The sequence below is a fragment of the Catharus ustulatus genome, chromosome 4 (assembly GCF_009819885.2).
Source record: "Catharus ustulatus isolate bCatUst1 chromosome 4, bCatUst1.pri.v2, whole genome shotgun sequence".
Lineage (NCBI taxonomy): Eukaryota > Metazoa > Chordata > Aves > Passeriformes > Turdidae > Catharus > Catharus ustulatus.
In genome coordinates this window covers 57,352,685-57,367,599 of record NC_046224.1, presented here as the reverse complement: position 1 = coordinate 57,367,599, position 14,915 = coordinate 57,352,685, and the positions used below count along the sequence as shown (strand labels likewise).

At 40.1% G+C, this 14,915-nt stretch overlaps 1 protein-coding gene across 5 annotated transcripts in view; it reads right to left on the bottom strand.

The window, feature by feature from the left end:
* Window positions 1-828: 828 nt before the first annotated feature.
* Window positions 829-14,915, bottom strand: part of BICD1 (BICD cargo adaptor 1) — a 167,398-nt gene continuing 153,311 nt past the window's right edge. Inside the window, exons 9-10 of one of the 5 annotated variants that reach the window (XM_033057361.1) lie at window positions 13,783-13,858; window positions 829-6,547 (exon numbers count right to left, since the gene is read on the bottom strand). In XM_033057361.1, coding sequence (XP_032913252.1) covers window positions 6,460-6,547; window positions 13,783-13,858 — 164 coding nt within the window. In that variant the 3' untranslated portion in view covers window positions 829-6,459. Of the gene's footprint in view, window positions 6,548-13,782; window positions 13,869-14,915 lie in introns of all 5 variants that reach the window. The other 4 variants (XM_033057363.1, XM_033057362.2, XM_033057364.2 and 1 more) reach the window with 4 other exon arrangements.

The window sequence follows — 14,915 nt, the reverse complement described above, 5'->3', positions numbered from 1 at the left end:
GGAACACTGCTGTCCAAGGAATTTCCACAATGAGCAAAGATAGGGGAGAACAACCCCTGCTAGGTGAGAAAAAGGAAGAAAAGAGACAACTGGGGAGAACCTAGACAAGTAACAGCTCCCAGACTCCATTTCTGTCACTATGCACAATTTGTGTTACTATCCAGAGCACATTCCCACCCAGCAAAAAACCAACCCAGCTGTCCAATAGTTGAGTCAAACATCACAGCAGGCTTGGAAATGCATCAATTCCACCACAATCTTCCTGACCCACTTCTAAAAGCTGGACATTTTCTACCCCTCAGGGACCTAGTGAATAGCAAGGTCCACTGGAGGAGCTGCAGCAGCCACCTTCCTGCCAGGGCTGAGCTCCTGGATCAGTGCAGGGTAATTTTCACCTCTGCTTTCAAGGCATGGCTCTTCTGCAAGGGAAAAGGTTGTTTCTTACTGTAAAAAAGCAGGCATGGTACAGCATTCCCAAGCCAAATTTAGGCTGACTTCAGCTCTTTTGCTTCCACATCCCCTGACGATGGAGATTTGCATCTTACAGAGCACTCTTGTTCTGAAAGTCGATGCAGATGTTGCAGCATTTCAGAAATCACTCAAATCTGCTGGAAACACTGTATGGGGAAACCATATTTTTGTATCTGCCTCAAACTCCGAAAACAGAGGAAGCATCTTGGCTTTAATTCTGATTCCCTTTTCCCTTAATTTCTTCTTTGATACATTTTAAACTTACAGTCACTGATCTCTAAGAACTAAATAATCGTGGAAGTCTAAGCCAAGTCGAAGCACTGCAAACTGCTGTAAAGTGAAGTAGACCAGACAGAATTGTGTTAAATGAACAAAAATGGCCAGTTTATTCACTGGAACAGTTATGCATTACACTGTAATTTTAATTGGAACATAAAGATGTAAGAATCAGTTATATGGGCTTCTTTTAATTATTTTCTTCAGCACTAGAGTATTTTTCCCAACCATTTGACTGCATGATCATATTACACATGTACAAGCACAGACTTTATGAATCCCTCACAAGGTATTAATCTAGGATTGTCTACAAGGACAAGGAAAAGTTAACATGAGAATTACTTCAATTTTAAAAATAAATGATGCATTTTTGGAAACAAGAATTATTTAACTTTTTTTGCTTTTAGCATAAAGTAGCAACAAGAAGAGTTTCCAATACTCAGTCTTTAGCAAATGAACATATATACTTTTATATTCTTCACCACCTAGAAACACTTTATCATTTAACCCCAAGAAGGCAGGACAACATAATGTCAATTCAACATAGGAGTAGCTGAGTTATTACAGCAGTAAACATACAGTATACAAATTTGTGTTTGTCACAAACTCCACCAATGCTAAAACTCTTTTAAAAGGAACACAGCAATCTGTATGGTTCATAAAACACAGAACATCATGCAAATGGAAACATTCAGTAGATTACAAAAGTCACAAAACATCAGTTTTCTTTTTAATTTTTTATGAAGGATCAAGTTAATTAACCCTTTAACAGTCAAACCACAGGGCTAAAAATCAATACAGCAAAAAGTAATAAAATGGACTTAATTTAACAACTGGCATAGGACACATAGCTGTATCTGTGAACAGGAGAAATAAAAATAAGCTAGATTACTCTTATTTCTTGTTCATTGCTGTTAAAACTAGCTAGCAAGCCAGTCTACTTGAAACTTTTATCAAATGTTTCCGTTTATTGATTTTCCAAAATATTTTTGAAATCAAGTAACCACATATTCAATAAAAACTTAGATTACTAACACTAAGAAAAAACATACAGTCTTACTGAGAAAAAACATAGTCTTAGCCATTCTCTTACAGCAGATCATGATAATCAAAATAAATAGAAAGCTTTGTAGAAAGACATTTTTGAAATACAAGGCTCTATCACCCAGAGTCTGCCCACACATTAACTTCAGTAATGAAATATTGGATTTTTCCTTATTACCTTTTGTCAGTCTGTCACTTGGTTGCCATTACATTTCACAAACAGGATTTTCAAGAACTCCACAGGAAACAGATTAAAAACCAATAAGGATTTAAGCTGTGCACCTCCAAAGGAAAGATACAGACTCTCTGTGATAGTTCTCTTGCCCTTCTAGCAAGAGGAATATGCATATCACACAAGAAATAAGAATTTTCTAGCTTAGTTATGGATATGGAGAAGCTACACGATGTTAACAATGTCATGCACACATTTTCCATTGCATATTTTGATGTATTTGTGCCTCAAGGCGAAAGGCAATTACTTTTTTCTTTCTTTTCCACAGGATGCTTAATTACACACCCAAAAAAAAAAAACCCTTAATGGTTAAAAAAATCTGAATAGTATCTATCCCTTTTAGACTCACTGCACGCACAGCAAAGGAAAGCTGAAGAGAAAGTGATGACTGGAATTTTTAAAGAGGTAACTATAGCAATTATCATACTTCAAAGGTAAAACATCAGTCCCTGCCATTCTCAAACGAAGATTTCCAAGGCGCTAAAGAAAGAAATTTACTGTAACCTTGGTGGATATGCATCTTCTGCCAAAGAAAGGAACAGACCTCAGAAAGGCTGATGTAATCTATACCTTATGATGATGATGATGATGGCAGCTGGCAGCACAGGTACTGACTTTGGCATTGAAGGATGAACAATAAGGTTGGTACCAAAATTAGGGCCCGGACTCTGGGTGTCGTTCCCAGTTGGATAAGGACTGGGTCAGATTTTACCAACAGCTTACTGAAGTATTTCCAACATAATTATGGTGAGCAGCCTTCATAGGTGAGGTCATATTTCATAAGTGAGGTTATATTTCATAATGTAATCTCCTTTATGTGCACACATTAATATGGTAAATGGCTTAAACAATTTCAGCATTGATTTTAAAATAAAAAACAAACTGAAAATCCACTTGGCATTAAAACTCGCAGCCTTAATTACCGTTTCATTCTACAAACCCTGCTGTATAGCTACGTTTACATTAATTTACTGTGAAAAATGTGGATAGAGAAAGCACAGAGATACCAACCTGTCAATCAGATCAATCAGAAAGAATATCACTATTGCCTATATTTAGAAGGCAGAAAATTCTATACAATTAGCATGAAAAAGTTATGTCCTCTTTCTGTAAAACCTCCATATAAGTTCTGACTGATAGAAAATATATTTTTCCATACTATTACATTTTACAATTTATTTTTCATCTTTTTCTCCCTTTATATTTTTTTTTCTATCTTTGCTTTTCTTCTTTTCCTCACACATTTCCTATAAACTGGATTTCCACAAGCAGATCATTTCACTGAACGAGGAATAATTTTTCACTATATCAGAAAATAAAACCCAAACCAAAATGCCCCTGTTTTGACCTAAATGATCCTATTTTGAGTAGGCTATTTCAAATCCAGAGAAATTTCAAGGCCATCATAGAGAAAAAAAGCTGTGTTTCAGACACAAAAGTCAGAGCAGGATTTGAATTGCTTCCCTACTGAGTAGAACTCTTAGTAGTGTTTCTAAGTATACTCAACCATTACAAATATATGTATCATTTTTCCTTAATCCTTAAAAATCAGAATAGACATCAACATAACATAAAATAATTTTAAATGGACAAAATGTAATATTTTTGCAACCCTTAAAAAAACCCAGGCTTTGTTTCTGGTTTTGTCTGCATGTAAATATTTCCTACAAAATATCTCACAGTTTTTTGTTATCAATCAATATATAACAAAGAAGAGGTTTTCATCTTAATTTCAAGGTATGTATTTTATTTTATACTGGTTAACTGACAAAAGTTGTCTCAGGGACCTACACAGTTTCATAACTTACAATGCAATAACTACAACCATTTGTACATCAAAGTTGGTTTGTTTCTAGTTCTCTCACATTTCCAACAATTACATTTTATTACATATAAAAAAATGCAAATTGAAAACTTAAAAATTAAAAATTTAAAACTTAAGAGAATAAAAAAATTATTTCTATAAAACAGGGCCACAACTTCTATACCACTGAATGTACTTTCATAACTCTTGATCCATGTGGACATGCATATGTTTCTAAACAGTATTGATACCATTTCTTCCCCCCAATAAATTTGTATCTGTATATTTAATTGAACTACTGCTTAACTAAAGCTTAGGAAAATGCCATCGATTTGGATATGAAAATAGGAAAACCTATTCCAAGTGCAGTCAGTAGTAACTGTATTCAAAGTGCTATGCAAATATCTTCTCTTATTAACAATATACAGTAGCTGTCTTTGTTGGATGCAGATATTCATACACCAGCCAGACAACATCAGGAATCTGGAGATGCTTTTTGAAAGCTGAATTTGCCTCAGACAAAATACTGTGGGGTTTTTTTAAAAATCAAAACAGCAGCTAAACTCAGTGTCAGACATCATGATGGAGCTGAACAAGGCTTCATTTGACCTTTCCATGACAAGACTACAGGCAGTTTAATTGAGATACTGAAGAGTGATGTAAAGGTATATGAGAAGAATCACGTGAACTCCATGGAAACCAAAGTCAAAGCACTGCCAAGTATTATCTGTTTGATCTGATCAGGACTGGGTATCAGTTTGTTCCTATTTTCTCTATCTCTGAGTGTTTCGTTACAATAGCTCAGCTGCTTTGCCAAGGTTACACGACAGACGTTGTTGATGACATAAAATATTTCTATTTACAGCACCTTTGTTCTTGGTACTATGGTAATAATGATTTGTTAGGCACACTGAGTGGTCACCGATTCTTTCCTCTGCTGATGTTTTCTGTATTGTAACATTTGGTAAGCACTGTTACTGAAAACTGACTTTGTTTTCTCAGATTCAGGCAGAATTTTAAAGAATTGTTCCAGCCACACCTGCAGCAATTTCTTTTTTCCCAGCTGCCCTGTACCTTACTGTGTTTCCCACTTGTCGGTCACACATACATTGCAGAGAAGGAATAAAGACATGTGGAAATATCTAAGCCTTTCTTCTGCAAATAAATTAAGGCCACCTAACAAAACAAGGAGCCTGCTAGTTTCCAACAAGTAGGCAGCACTGCAGACTTGCCTCTCTGGCAGACAACCAGACGGAAAACCCACAGATGCTGAACCACACAACCCTCAGCTTAGCTACTCGTCTTGCTGGCAGGTACCGCGCAAAATAAATTCCTCTATCCTTGATTTTGTTCTGAAACTCACTGCTTTTAAGAAAAAAACAGGCTTACTCAGCTTTTACAGGAAAGAATCTTTAACTAGGAACACTGTGCACTGTTGCGATAGAGTCTGCGTAGTGTTGATCACCTGAGTATTTGTCATAAACTGACATGAGCTAAGGTTCTGTGTCTGTTGATTTTTGGCAAGGAAAAAATGCACTACAGTAAAGTCCTGCTGACTTTGATCTACACCATCAACCCTACCTGTATGAGTTCTTTCACCACAGAATACTTCACACAAAATGTGCACGACTTCCACACTCAAACTAGCCTTTCCTGGTAAGGCCTCAAGCTAGGATCCTGAATATGGGAGCGGGAGGAAAGAATGTTTTTAATTAGCACACAGCATTTTACTTACTTTAGATTTTCTTTCTCAGATACCAAATAGAAAGTAATCTCAAAAAACAGCACCAATTCATGATGCGAGAAGTATAATTACAATGCAAGCAAATAACTGAAAACAAATTGGTTTCATCTCCTTCTTAGGCTTAATAATTATCTTTCAGTGAAGAGCTAGAACAAAACCAAAAGCTAGTGTAATAAGAATTAAAAAAAACAAGTGCATAAACAATATCAGTGCAGCAGCAAAACATACAGTCATTGTTAACATTCCAATTCAATCCATTTCCAACATTTTTGTGCAATAAAAATTGGCCATATGCTGGCCAATGCAACAAGCCTCCTTTTAATATTAACACAGTCATTCTTCACTGAAGCTATTTCTGCTTGGATTTAAAAAATAAAATTAGTTAAATACAACTCTCACAAAAAAAAAAGCCTGTATTTTATAAACACAAAATTCTGGTGCAAATAAAGTAAGAAATAAATATCTCACAGCCTTGAAGACAAAAGGAAATTTGAACTGGTTCCTACAGCTGAACTTAGAGGATGTGAGGGTACGATTTTTGTAACATTTTTTTAAACATTGGTTTAAGTGTGTCATCATTTCAGAGGTAAAGCCAAGCAGCTGGGAGGAACATTTTTGTTGAGATGTTAAATTTCACTACACTTCAGTTGTGATAGCACAGTTTGAGTACAATCAGAGGAACCATAAAAAGTCTTCTTGATAGGTTGGGCTCTGTGCTTTGTGTTCTTCTTCTCAACCTTCCCTCAGATGCCAGAGCAGGGATTATGAATCCAGACTTGCCAATGAAGCAACAAGGCAGGATTGTCTACCCGCTTGCTGGGAACAACCCCAACCTTTGTTGCATGAGCTCCACTCTGTTTGCATTTTCTCTTACGTTGCATATGAAGATTAGGGGTAAGGAGGAGGCTTAGAGAGACAGTTGAGAGGGGCACACTGAGAGCTGGAATGTGGCTGCTCTTCTGGAAGAGCATTAGGACTGAAAATTAAAAAGAAAAGAGAAAAAGTGCTTAAAATACAAGGCAAACTTTTCACAAGCATGTAAATAGTACAGGGCTGGAAATGAACTTTAAAAGGGGGTGCAGCCTCATCTCTAAATCCATATCCGAAGACACACAGTACATATACAGAAAACTCTCAGTGCACAGCAAGTCAGTAACACCTGGATGCATTTGTGAGGTGGCCCAGATGTCCCACTTCACAGTTCCTGTACACAGTTGATTTTTGCATGCTGGGATGACAAAGACTGTGTGGAGAAAAAATGCATCTGTGAAATGGGGGAGCAAATTTGAAGGACAAGATGCAGGTGCCATCTTTATGTGAATATTAAAGATTTTCTATATGCAGCTGATTCACTGTTTGAAATGAAGAACAGTGCCAGGCTGGAAATCAGGTTTCATAGCTTTGTGAAAATGTGATATCTTGCTGAATTTCACGTATTTACTAGTTCATTTGTACAAATACAGTGTAGCCTTCTTCATCAGCACCTTAATCATTACATATTTTGTAATTTACACTCCCAAAGTGTGGGGATTTCTTATGTTTTGTTTTCTTTGGGGTTTTGTGCTGTTTGAATCCTTTTCATTTTGTCGTATATTTCTGCCATTTGACTGTTTCTCCTGTACAATTTGTCTGATAACAGCTTCACATGTTAAGACTCTAGACTGCATTTATAGCATTCACTGGCACATAGTGCAGAGAGGTCTGAACCAGCTTAGAGGGGCTGGAGTAGCAGCAAAGAAAAGGGGTAGCTAACACAAACACACCCCACTTCTTGGTGCAGAGCTGTAGAAAAACAAGATACCAAAACAAAATGCAGGAAAATGTCGTTTATAAAGAGAAGGGGGGAGAAAAATACCACAAAATCCCGTTCTTTAATGTGTCTAGAAAGAGTTTTTTTCCCCTAATGCTTCAAATGTTCTATAATGTTGAGGTTATTCCAGGCTCAGCAGTGTGTGATGTATGATAAAGCACCATCATTTATGTCTCTGTCTTCAAGAGAATTTGCCTTTTCTGTTTTCCTTCTTTAGAAATTGTGCTTTTACATATTATCTCTGCAGCACAGACTATAGGAGCGCTGGCTGAAGGAATGCAATTAGCCTGTAGCTGGAAATGAATCAATTTGAAATGCCAGAGGTGTTTGGAAAACTGCTTCTGGAAATGCCAGTGGTACTGAAAATGTATTTAGTTTCCACATGCAGTATTTACTTAACGAAGCAAAGAGATTACAGTAATTTCACGACTATAAGGCGCACCCTTTTGACTAAAATCTCCCCCCAAAACCGGAAGTGCGCCTTATAGTCCGGTGCGCCTTATCTGATCTACAAAGTTGCGACATTTGCCACCCCGGAAGTGAGAGCCCGTCGGCATCGGGGCCTCCCCCGCGCGGGGCGGACGCGCCGGCTTCGGGGCCTCCCCGCCGGCATCGGGGCCGCCCCCGTGTGGGGCGGACCCACCGGCATCGGGGCCGCCCCCGCGCGGGGCCGTCCCGCCGGCTTCAGGGCCGCCCCCGCGCGGGGCGGACCCACCGGCATCGGGGCCTCCCCCGCGCAGGGCCGTCCCGCCGGCTTCGGGGCCACCCCCGCGCGGGGCCGGCCCACCGACATTGGGACGGCTCCCTTGTGGGGGGTGTTAAAGCCGCAGGGATCGGATCGGCTGCTGCGCGGGGGGGGCGAAAGCCGCAGGGATCGGATCGGCTGCTGCGCGGGGGGGGGCGAAAGCCGCAGGGATCGGATCGGCTGCTGCGCGGGGGGGGCGAAAGCCGCAGGGATCGGATCGGCTGCTGCGCGGGCGGGGCGAAAGCCCCCGGAATCACGGCGGCCGCCGCGCGGGGGGGGCGAAAGCCCTCAGAATCACGGCGGTCGCCGCGCGGGCGGGGCGAAAGCCCCCGGAAGCACGACGGCCACCGCGCGGGTGGGGCGAAAGCCCCCGGAATCACGGCGGCCGCCGTGTGGGCGGGGCGAAAACCCCCAGAAGCACGGCGGCCGCTGCGCGGGGGGGGCGAAAGCCCCCGGAAACACGGCGGCCGCCGCGCGGGGTGGGCGAAAGCCCCCAGAATCACCGCGGCCGCCGCGCGGGGGGGGGGGGCGAAAACCGCCGGAAGCACGGCGGCCGCCATGCGGAGAGGGGGAAAACCGCCAGAATCGGAGCGGCTGCCACGCGGGGAGGGGGCAAGCAGCTGGAATCGGGGCAGCGGCGGCACGGGGCAAGCCTGCCGGCATTGGGTCACCCGGAGCGCCAGGGAACTCCCGGAACAGCGGGGCCCTGGGGATGCTGCACGGAGCGGCGGTGGGCATAGCCCGGCCCTGCCGGGTACAGGCAGGCCCGGGAGCCAATGGCTGCCGGATTGAGGCGGGGCCTCGGCCAGCAAGCGTGCGGGAGGAGCTGGGGGCGGAGCCTCGCTGCAAAAAAAAAACCCGGTGCGCCTTATAGACCGGTGCGCCTTATCTGATCTACAAAGTTGCAAAATGTGCCGGCTCCCGGGGGGTGCGCCTTATAGTCCGGTGCGCCTTATGGTCGTGAAATTACTGTACATTGTGTTTGACTGAAGAAAGAAAGTAGCGTGCACCACCACCATTAAGTCACTTGATGCCCATGTCCACACTTTCAAACCAGAGAAATCTGGGAGGCTTTGACACAAATACACAGGTATTACAATTTAGCAGGAGCTACAGTCCTTGCACCCCTGGGCGTGTTTGAAGATCATAGAATTGAGTATCTTCAGTTAGATCCAGTTTCCCATTAAGGCTCCTAAAGATGAGTTTCCTGATTGTAAAATGGGTGGTGAGAGGGGGTTATAGAAGCTCAGGATCCCACAAGCTTTGTTTTATGCTCAGCTGCCTAATAATTCAGTCTCAAAGTGTGTAGTGTTATGGACTATGACCCCTGAGAAGAAGTAATTCTCTCCACGGCTATATCCGTCCTTTCCTTCTGTCATATTCTGCCACATGCAGACACAGCATCCACAGAGAGATCCCACAGAGAGATCCCACTGAGATCTTTACCTGCTCCATGCTAATGACTGTGTCAGGAGTGACTGCAGATTGACCCAAAAGGTTTTTATTTACTCTCTAACTTATCCATTCATCAAGAACCAGCTCCTGGTTTCAGCACCTCCTAAGTTTTCAAGATAGGTTTAAGAGAAGCACTAGTCTTAATTCCTTCAGAGATAGAAAATGGAATTAGAATCTTAACATCACATTTGGGGAAGACAAACAAGGAGGTGATTACACAACCCTACAAAGACTGGTTTACTCTTCTCCCTTGCTGTCTTTTTTCTTTTTAAACAGGACTGCTATAATTGCCAGAGGGGAAGAGCAACTCAATGCCCACATTCCTTACTCGTTAGCAGAGATGCATTTGTCTTTCGAGGCTTCCTTCCTATCTTTAAAAATAAGCAACAAAAGATACTCATGCTCTGAGGGAGAGGACTGGTGAGGAAATGGCTGTAGTTATGTACAGCATCAGTGGCCTGAAAGAACCTCTGAGACACTAAGATACTCCTCTACACAAATATAAACAACCATAATAACTTTACAGCATGACCTTCAGTACAGAGCCAGCCATGTAAAAACTGTACTACAGACTATCCCAGGCTATGCTCAGATTAGCAATTCCAAGCACTGTACTTAGAATTACATTAAATTTTTTTCCTGGTAATTCTGCATTGTTTCTTAGTTTCAAATACAAGCACACTTTGTGCACAGAAGAAATAGAAAAATTTGTCTCACTATTTCCTTTTCAACCAGTAATAAATATTAGGGGCATTAGGAAGAAAAAAAAAAAATTCAAGGCTATCAGGCACCTTTATGGCAGCATATATAACCACATCACCTGCAGCTCCAATGGATTTAAATACTTTTCTAAAACTCTGCTGTTATACCTTCCTCTCTTCAGAAACACAATTCATTCAGTTCATTAATGCAGATTACTGTAGCAGTACATAAACTAAAAATACATCAGAATCAGCAAGTGACATGTGGCATTCAATGTGCTTTTTATGTGAGTAGAGGTGCTGATGGCAGCAGGTCCTGGAGCTGAGCTATCAGACAAATTGGCAGTCACAGACAGAGGACAGCAGGGCAGATTAATAACACAAAGCAGGAGAGAGACATGGAAGAACTTGAGTTTTTGACCATAAACAGAGACTAAGGAAGAACATTGTTACATTCACCCAATGGGATAGGTGTAGTTTTTAAAACACTTGATTTTTACAGACTTTAGGAACATCTCTTTAAATGCCAGTATCATTTGGGGATGTATTCATTCAACTGATGAATAAAGTCTGTGCAATTTTTTTTGTGTTAGCATTATTGTCTAGCTTTATGCAGCTGTTATTTTTTCCCTGGTACTCAAAATGCTAATCATTTTAGCATTTTTAGTTAACTTCTAAAATTAACTGCAAAATAGTGTGCGAGGCCCTTCAGTATTCTGTTCTGGCTCAGAGATGTCATTCACATGCAACATTGTCTGGCATTTATTGTAACTATAATAAATCAGCAAAGGAAAATACAAACAGAACAATGATATTTTCAAAATGCAAAAATTTTGCATGGGCTAAGGTGCATATTTTATCTTTTTAAAAAATTATTTCCTACTTTACATAAATAAAAGTATTATTTCCTATTAAAAGGCAATATTAATTTAATTTGAGGTTCTAGGGAGTGTGGTTGGTTTTTCCATTAATAAATAACTTGGGCCTATAATTTTGGCCTGATAATGAAAATGAGGTTTTCACTGTATTCAACAGAAACCTGAATACAATCCAAACATGGACACACTTTTAATATTGGATAATGGCAGTATTTTACCCTTGTCCAATATACTCCATCAGACAGGTCAGAACAGGTGCTGGGAATGGGGAACAGCATTCAGTAATTTTCAGGGTAGACCTGGATTTGGTTGCTTGCCCCAGATCTCTAGACTTAGAAACTGAGGTGATGGATGGAAGGCAGAGTGAGACTTTTGAGCACTGTTGCATCAGTTTACTTCTCAAAAATCTCTTAAGGGAATTTCTCACAGATCCTCCAATCAAGTTTCAGTTGAAACAGAAATCGCAGATTCAAGCAAAAAGACCAATGCAAAGCTAAAATAAATTGACTACATCTGCCCTGGAGTCTCATTTGGCTTGAAACTGCATTGCTTATCTAGTGAGATTTACCAAAGCCTATGCCCTGGAAGCACAATTACTAAAAATGCCAGAGTTATTATACTAGTCCCACTGAAAAACCATAGTATAGATAATGAACAAGGAAAGCTCTCTGTGAATCTACCTGTGCTCTGGTCAGGCAAATTAACTGGTTTGAACATGATGAGACATTGTAGGATGTGGAAAACATCTGTGTGAAGCATAAGCCTTAACCAGCTCTTGTTTAGTCCTGAGTGAAATGGCACTGAGAGGTCACATTACTGCAGGAATTGTATCGGAGATTTTAAAAAAACAAGCACAGCTCTCTCTTAAAATGTGTGACTTCAGGGCTGGGCAGAGCTTTCATTTGCCTCATTTGGCATCACCTTGTGATGCAAATCATATGTAGGGTATCATAAATATATCATATCATATGTGCCATCCCAATAGGGACTGTAAGAGCACAAGGAAGGGCAGGACAAGCTCCTGGCTTCCTTTTCTGCTGCATTTAGAAAATCCAAACTTCAGTAAGTCTAATTGGTCCTTAAATGCCCCCAAGTTTTACTCCAGATTCCAATTACTTTATTTAAACAGCTCAACAACTTATGTCATCATGCTGACTTGCATTAATTCTATTGTTATGCTTCACTGCTTTACAGTGCTGGGCAGGTAATGTGGCTGAGGCAAGCAAGGCAGCAGCGTGAATACATCAAAATCAGTGTTGCTTTGACTTCACCAGACAAATACAAATCTAGTGGTGAAAAAACAATAGCCACCTGAAAGTCAATTTTTCAGCTAAGTGTGTGTGTGCTGTTTGTAAGATGACTGACCTGAAGTCTTTAAAATATTAACCATAATTTAAATTATCAGAAGAAGGTAATGTTTGCAGATAAATGTACATCAGTAGCAAATCAGGTAAGTTTTCCACTTTCTGAGATGTTTTAAAATTACAGAAGCAATTGTTGGTTAGCATTTAGAGAGGCATGGTAGTTGAGCATATTCTCCACTGGAAGAGTAGCTCTGGAGAGAAAAGAATAGCCTTTAATTTAGTTAAATAGTGTTGAAATAATACTTGTTGACATTAACTTTCCATGTTTCCAACGCACCTATTGCTAATCTCAAATTGCTCCAACATCTAAAATATAGTAGCATTACTTTACTGGCATATTAAGAATTTTAAATGTAACTTGTAATTTTTTTTCAGTGATCTGTAGAACTCCAAACTGCAAATCAGTAAATTATATTATTCAGTTATAAGGAGTTTATACCAACTTTTCAGTAAAATTTCCATATTGCTCTTACAGAGTAAAGAAGATAACAGTGCTTCCACTTTGTAGGCAATAAAAGAGAGGCACTAACTTGGTCACTACAGCTCAAGCATAGGCCTAAAAGTAATGTAATATATTTCAAATTAGAGCATAGACATAAGTGAATATTTGCACCAAATGTACCATGAACAGATAAAATTATTGTGATGTCCTTTTGCTTTGCTTAGGTTTGGAGTTGTGCCTTGATTAACTCAGCCATCCCAGAAGCATGATATGGCTTTTGCACCACCTATGAGCAAGGACACTTTCAGAAACAAGATTAAAAATGGATTGCCTTGTGTGTGAGTTTCCAAGTCAGGGAGAACTTAAAGCGTCTAAAATCTCACAAATGCCTTTAAAATGCCACCTTACAAAAGGGACACCTACACCTACCCCTGAAATTAAAAGTCCCCCATTTCAGTAAATCTTTCTAGCAACAAAATTCATTCCTTACGATTTTGGCATAGTAAACTATGAAACCGCATAAAAAATAAAACCAAACTATAGAAACTGCATAAACTATAGAAACTGCATAAAAATATCAAAGGAGGGCTGCAAGATCCAGCTTTGCATTTATTCCATATTTTTACAGGGAAGCAAGTGCATGAATGCTGTGACTCATGTTGGTGCTGTCACTGCAGAAATTACCACTCATCCTCAAAGCTGTTAAAAGTTTGCTGTGAGAGAAAAAGTGAAGAGCTTTTGTCTGAGGAGGAGGAGGAGGGGGTGGCAGGCGTGCATGCAGCTATGTGCAAAGAGAGGAGAGTTAGTGGAGTTTACCTGACAGTCTGGCAATCTGGCCCCCTGGCTAGTTGTGAGCCGTGTGGCGGTATGGAGGCAGCAGGCTGCTGACAATCTACAAGAAACTGATAAATTAGACATATATACAGAGAGATTACAGAGCAAGGGGTTAGTAACACAGTACGCAGCTATGCATCTCAGGGAGAGATTTAGTGAGGAATGTGCTCTTGGTGCCTTATCTGACAGAAACACCTTTTTTCTGATAGCAGTGACACTGGCTGTTGGTTTTTTCTCCTTTTCAGAAGAAGCACTGGAAACATTTTTGTTTTCCCTTAGCACTGATAAATTTTCATTTTAACAGACAGCAGTAACAGGCTGCATTCAGGATCTGGGTTTAAACCTTGCACTTCTCATTCTTCTGCTCATCATGAAGTTGTTTTGCTCACATCTAATATGACAAGTGTCAATAAAGCTACTCAAAATTTATCCAAAGAACTTATATCCATATAAAAACAATTATGTCATCTCATTACAACAAACAAGAAAGTGCTCAATTTCTAAACAATATGCTTGTGAGATTGGGGTTTTTTGTAGGAAAAAGGGAGAATTTGATACAGTCAGTTTCATTGTTTTGTCTTAATTATTTCATCAATTACCTGGCTAAGAAGTTTTCACATTAATCACTTGCAAAGCTGCATTATGGTTCTTAATTTATTAAATAACAGTAAAGCCAAATAATCCTTCATTACTATGTCTTCTTGTGACATTCAAAATATGAAGACAGCTTTAGACTGGATAATACTTGTGAGGCTTCATGAAAGTAGTTCAACAAGACAACCCCACTTTCTAAGTCAATAGTGTTTACTGGTATTTTACAGATCTCAAGATTTGCTCATTTTCCCTGCAGCACTCTGGCCTTTCATTCTGTGATTCAGATTGTCACACAACAGAACCACTGGGATCTTTTCAAACATTAGAATCTATGGGTGAAATTCTAACCCTACAAATACGACGGAAGATTACTTTTTGTCTCCAGTAGGATTTGCAGACCTATCATCCTTCCTGACTGATTCTCAACCTGTTTGATGGAAGAGGGTTATTTTCCCCTAAATCTTAAGAATGAGACAAGAGAATTCCACTTTTTTTTTTTTAATTGGTTGCTACTTAAAGCT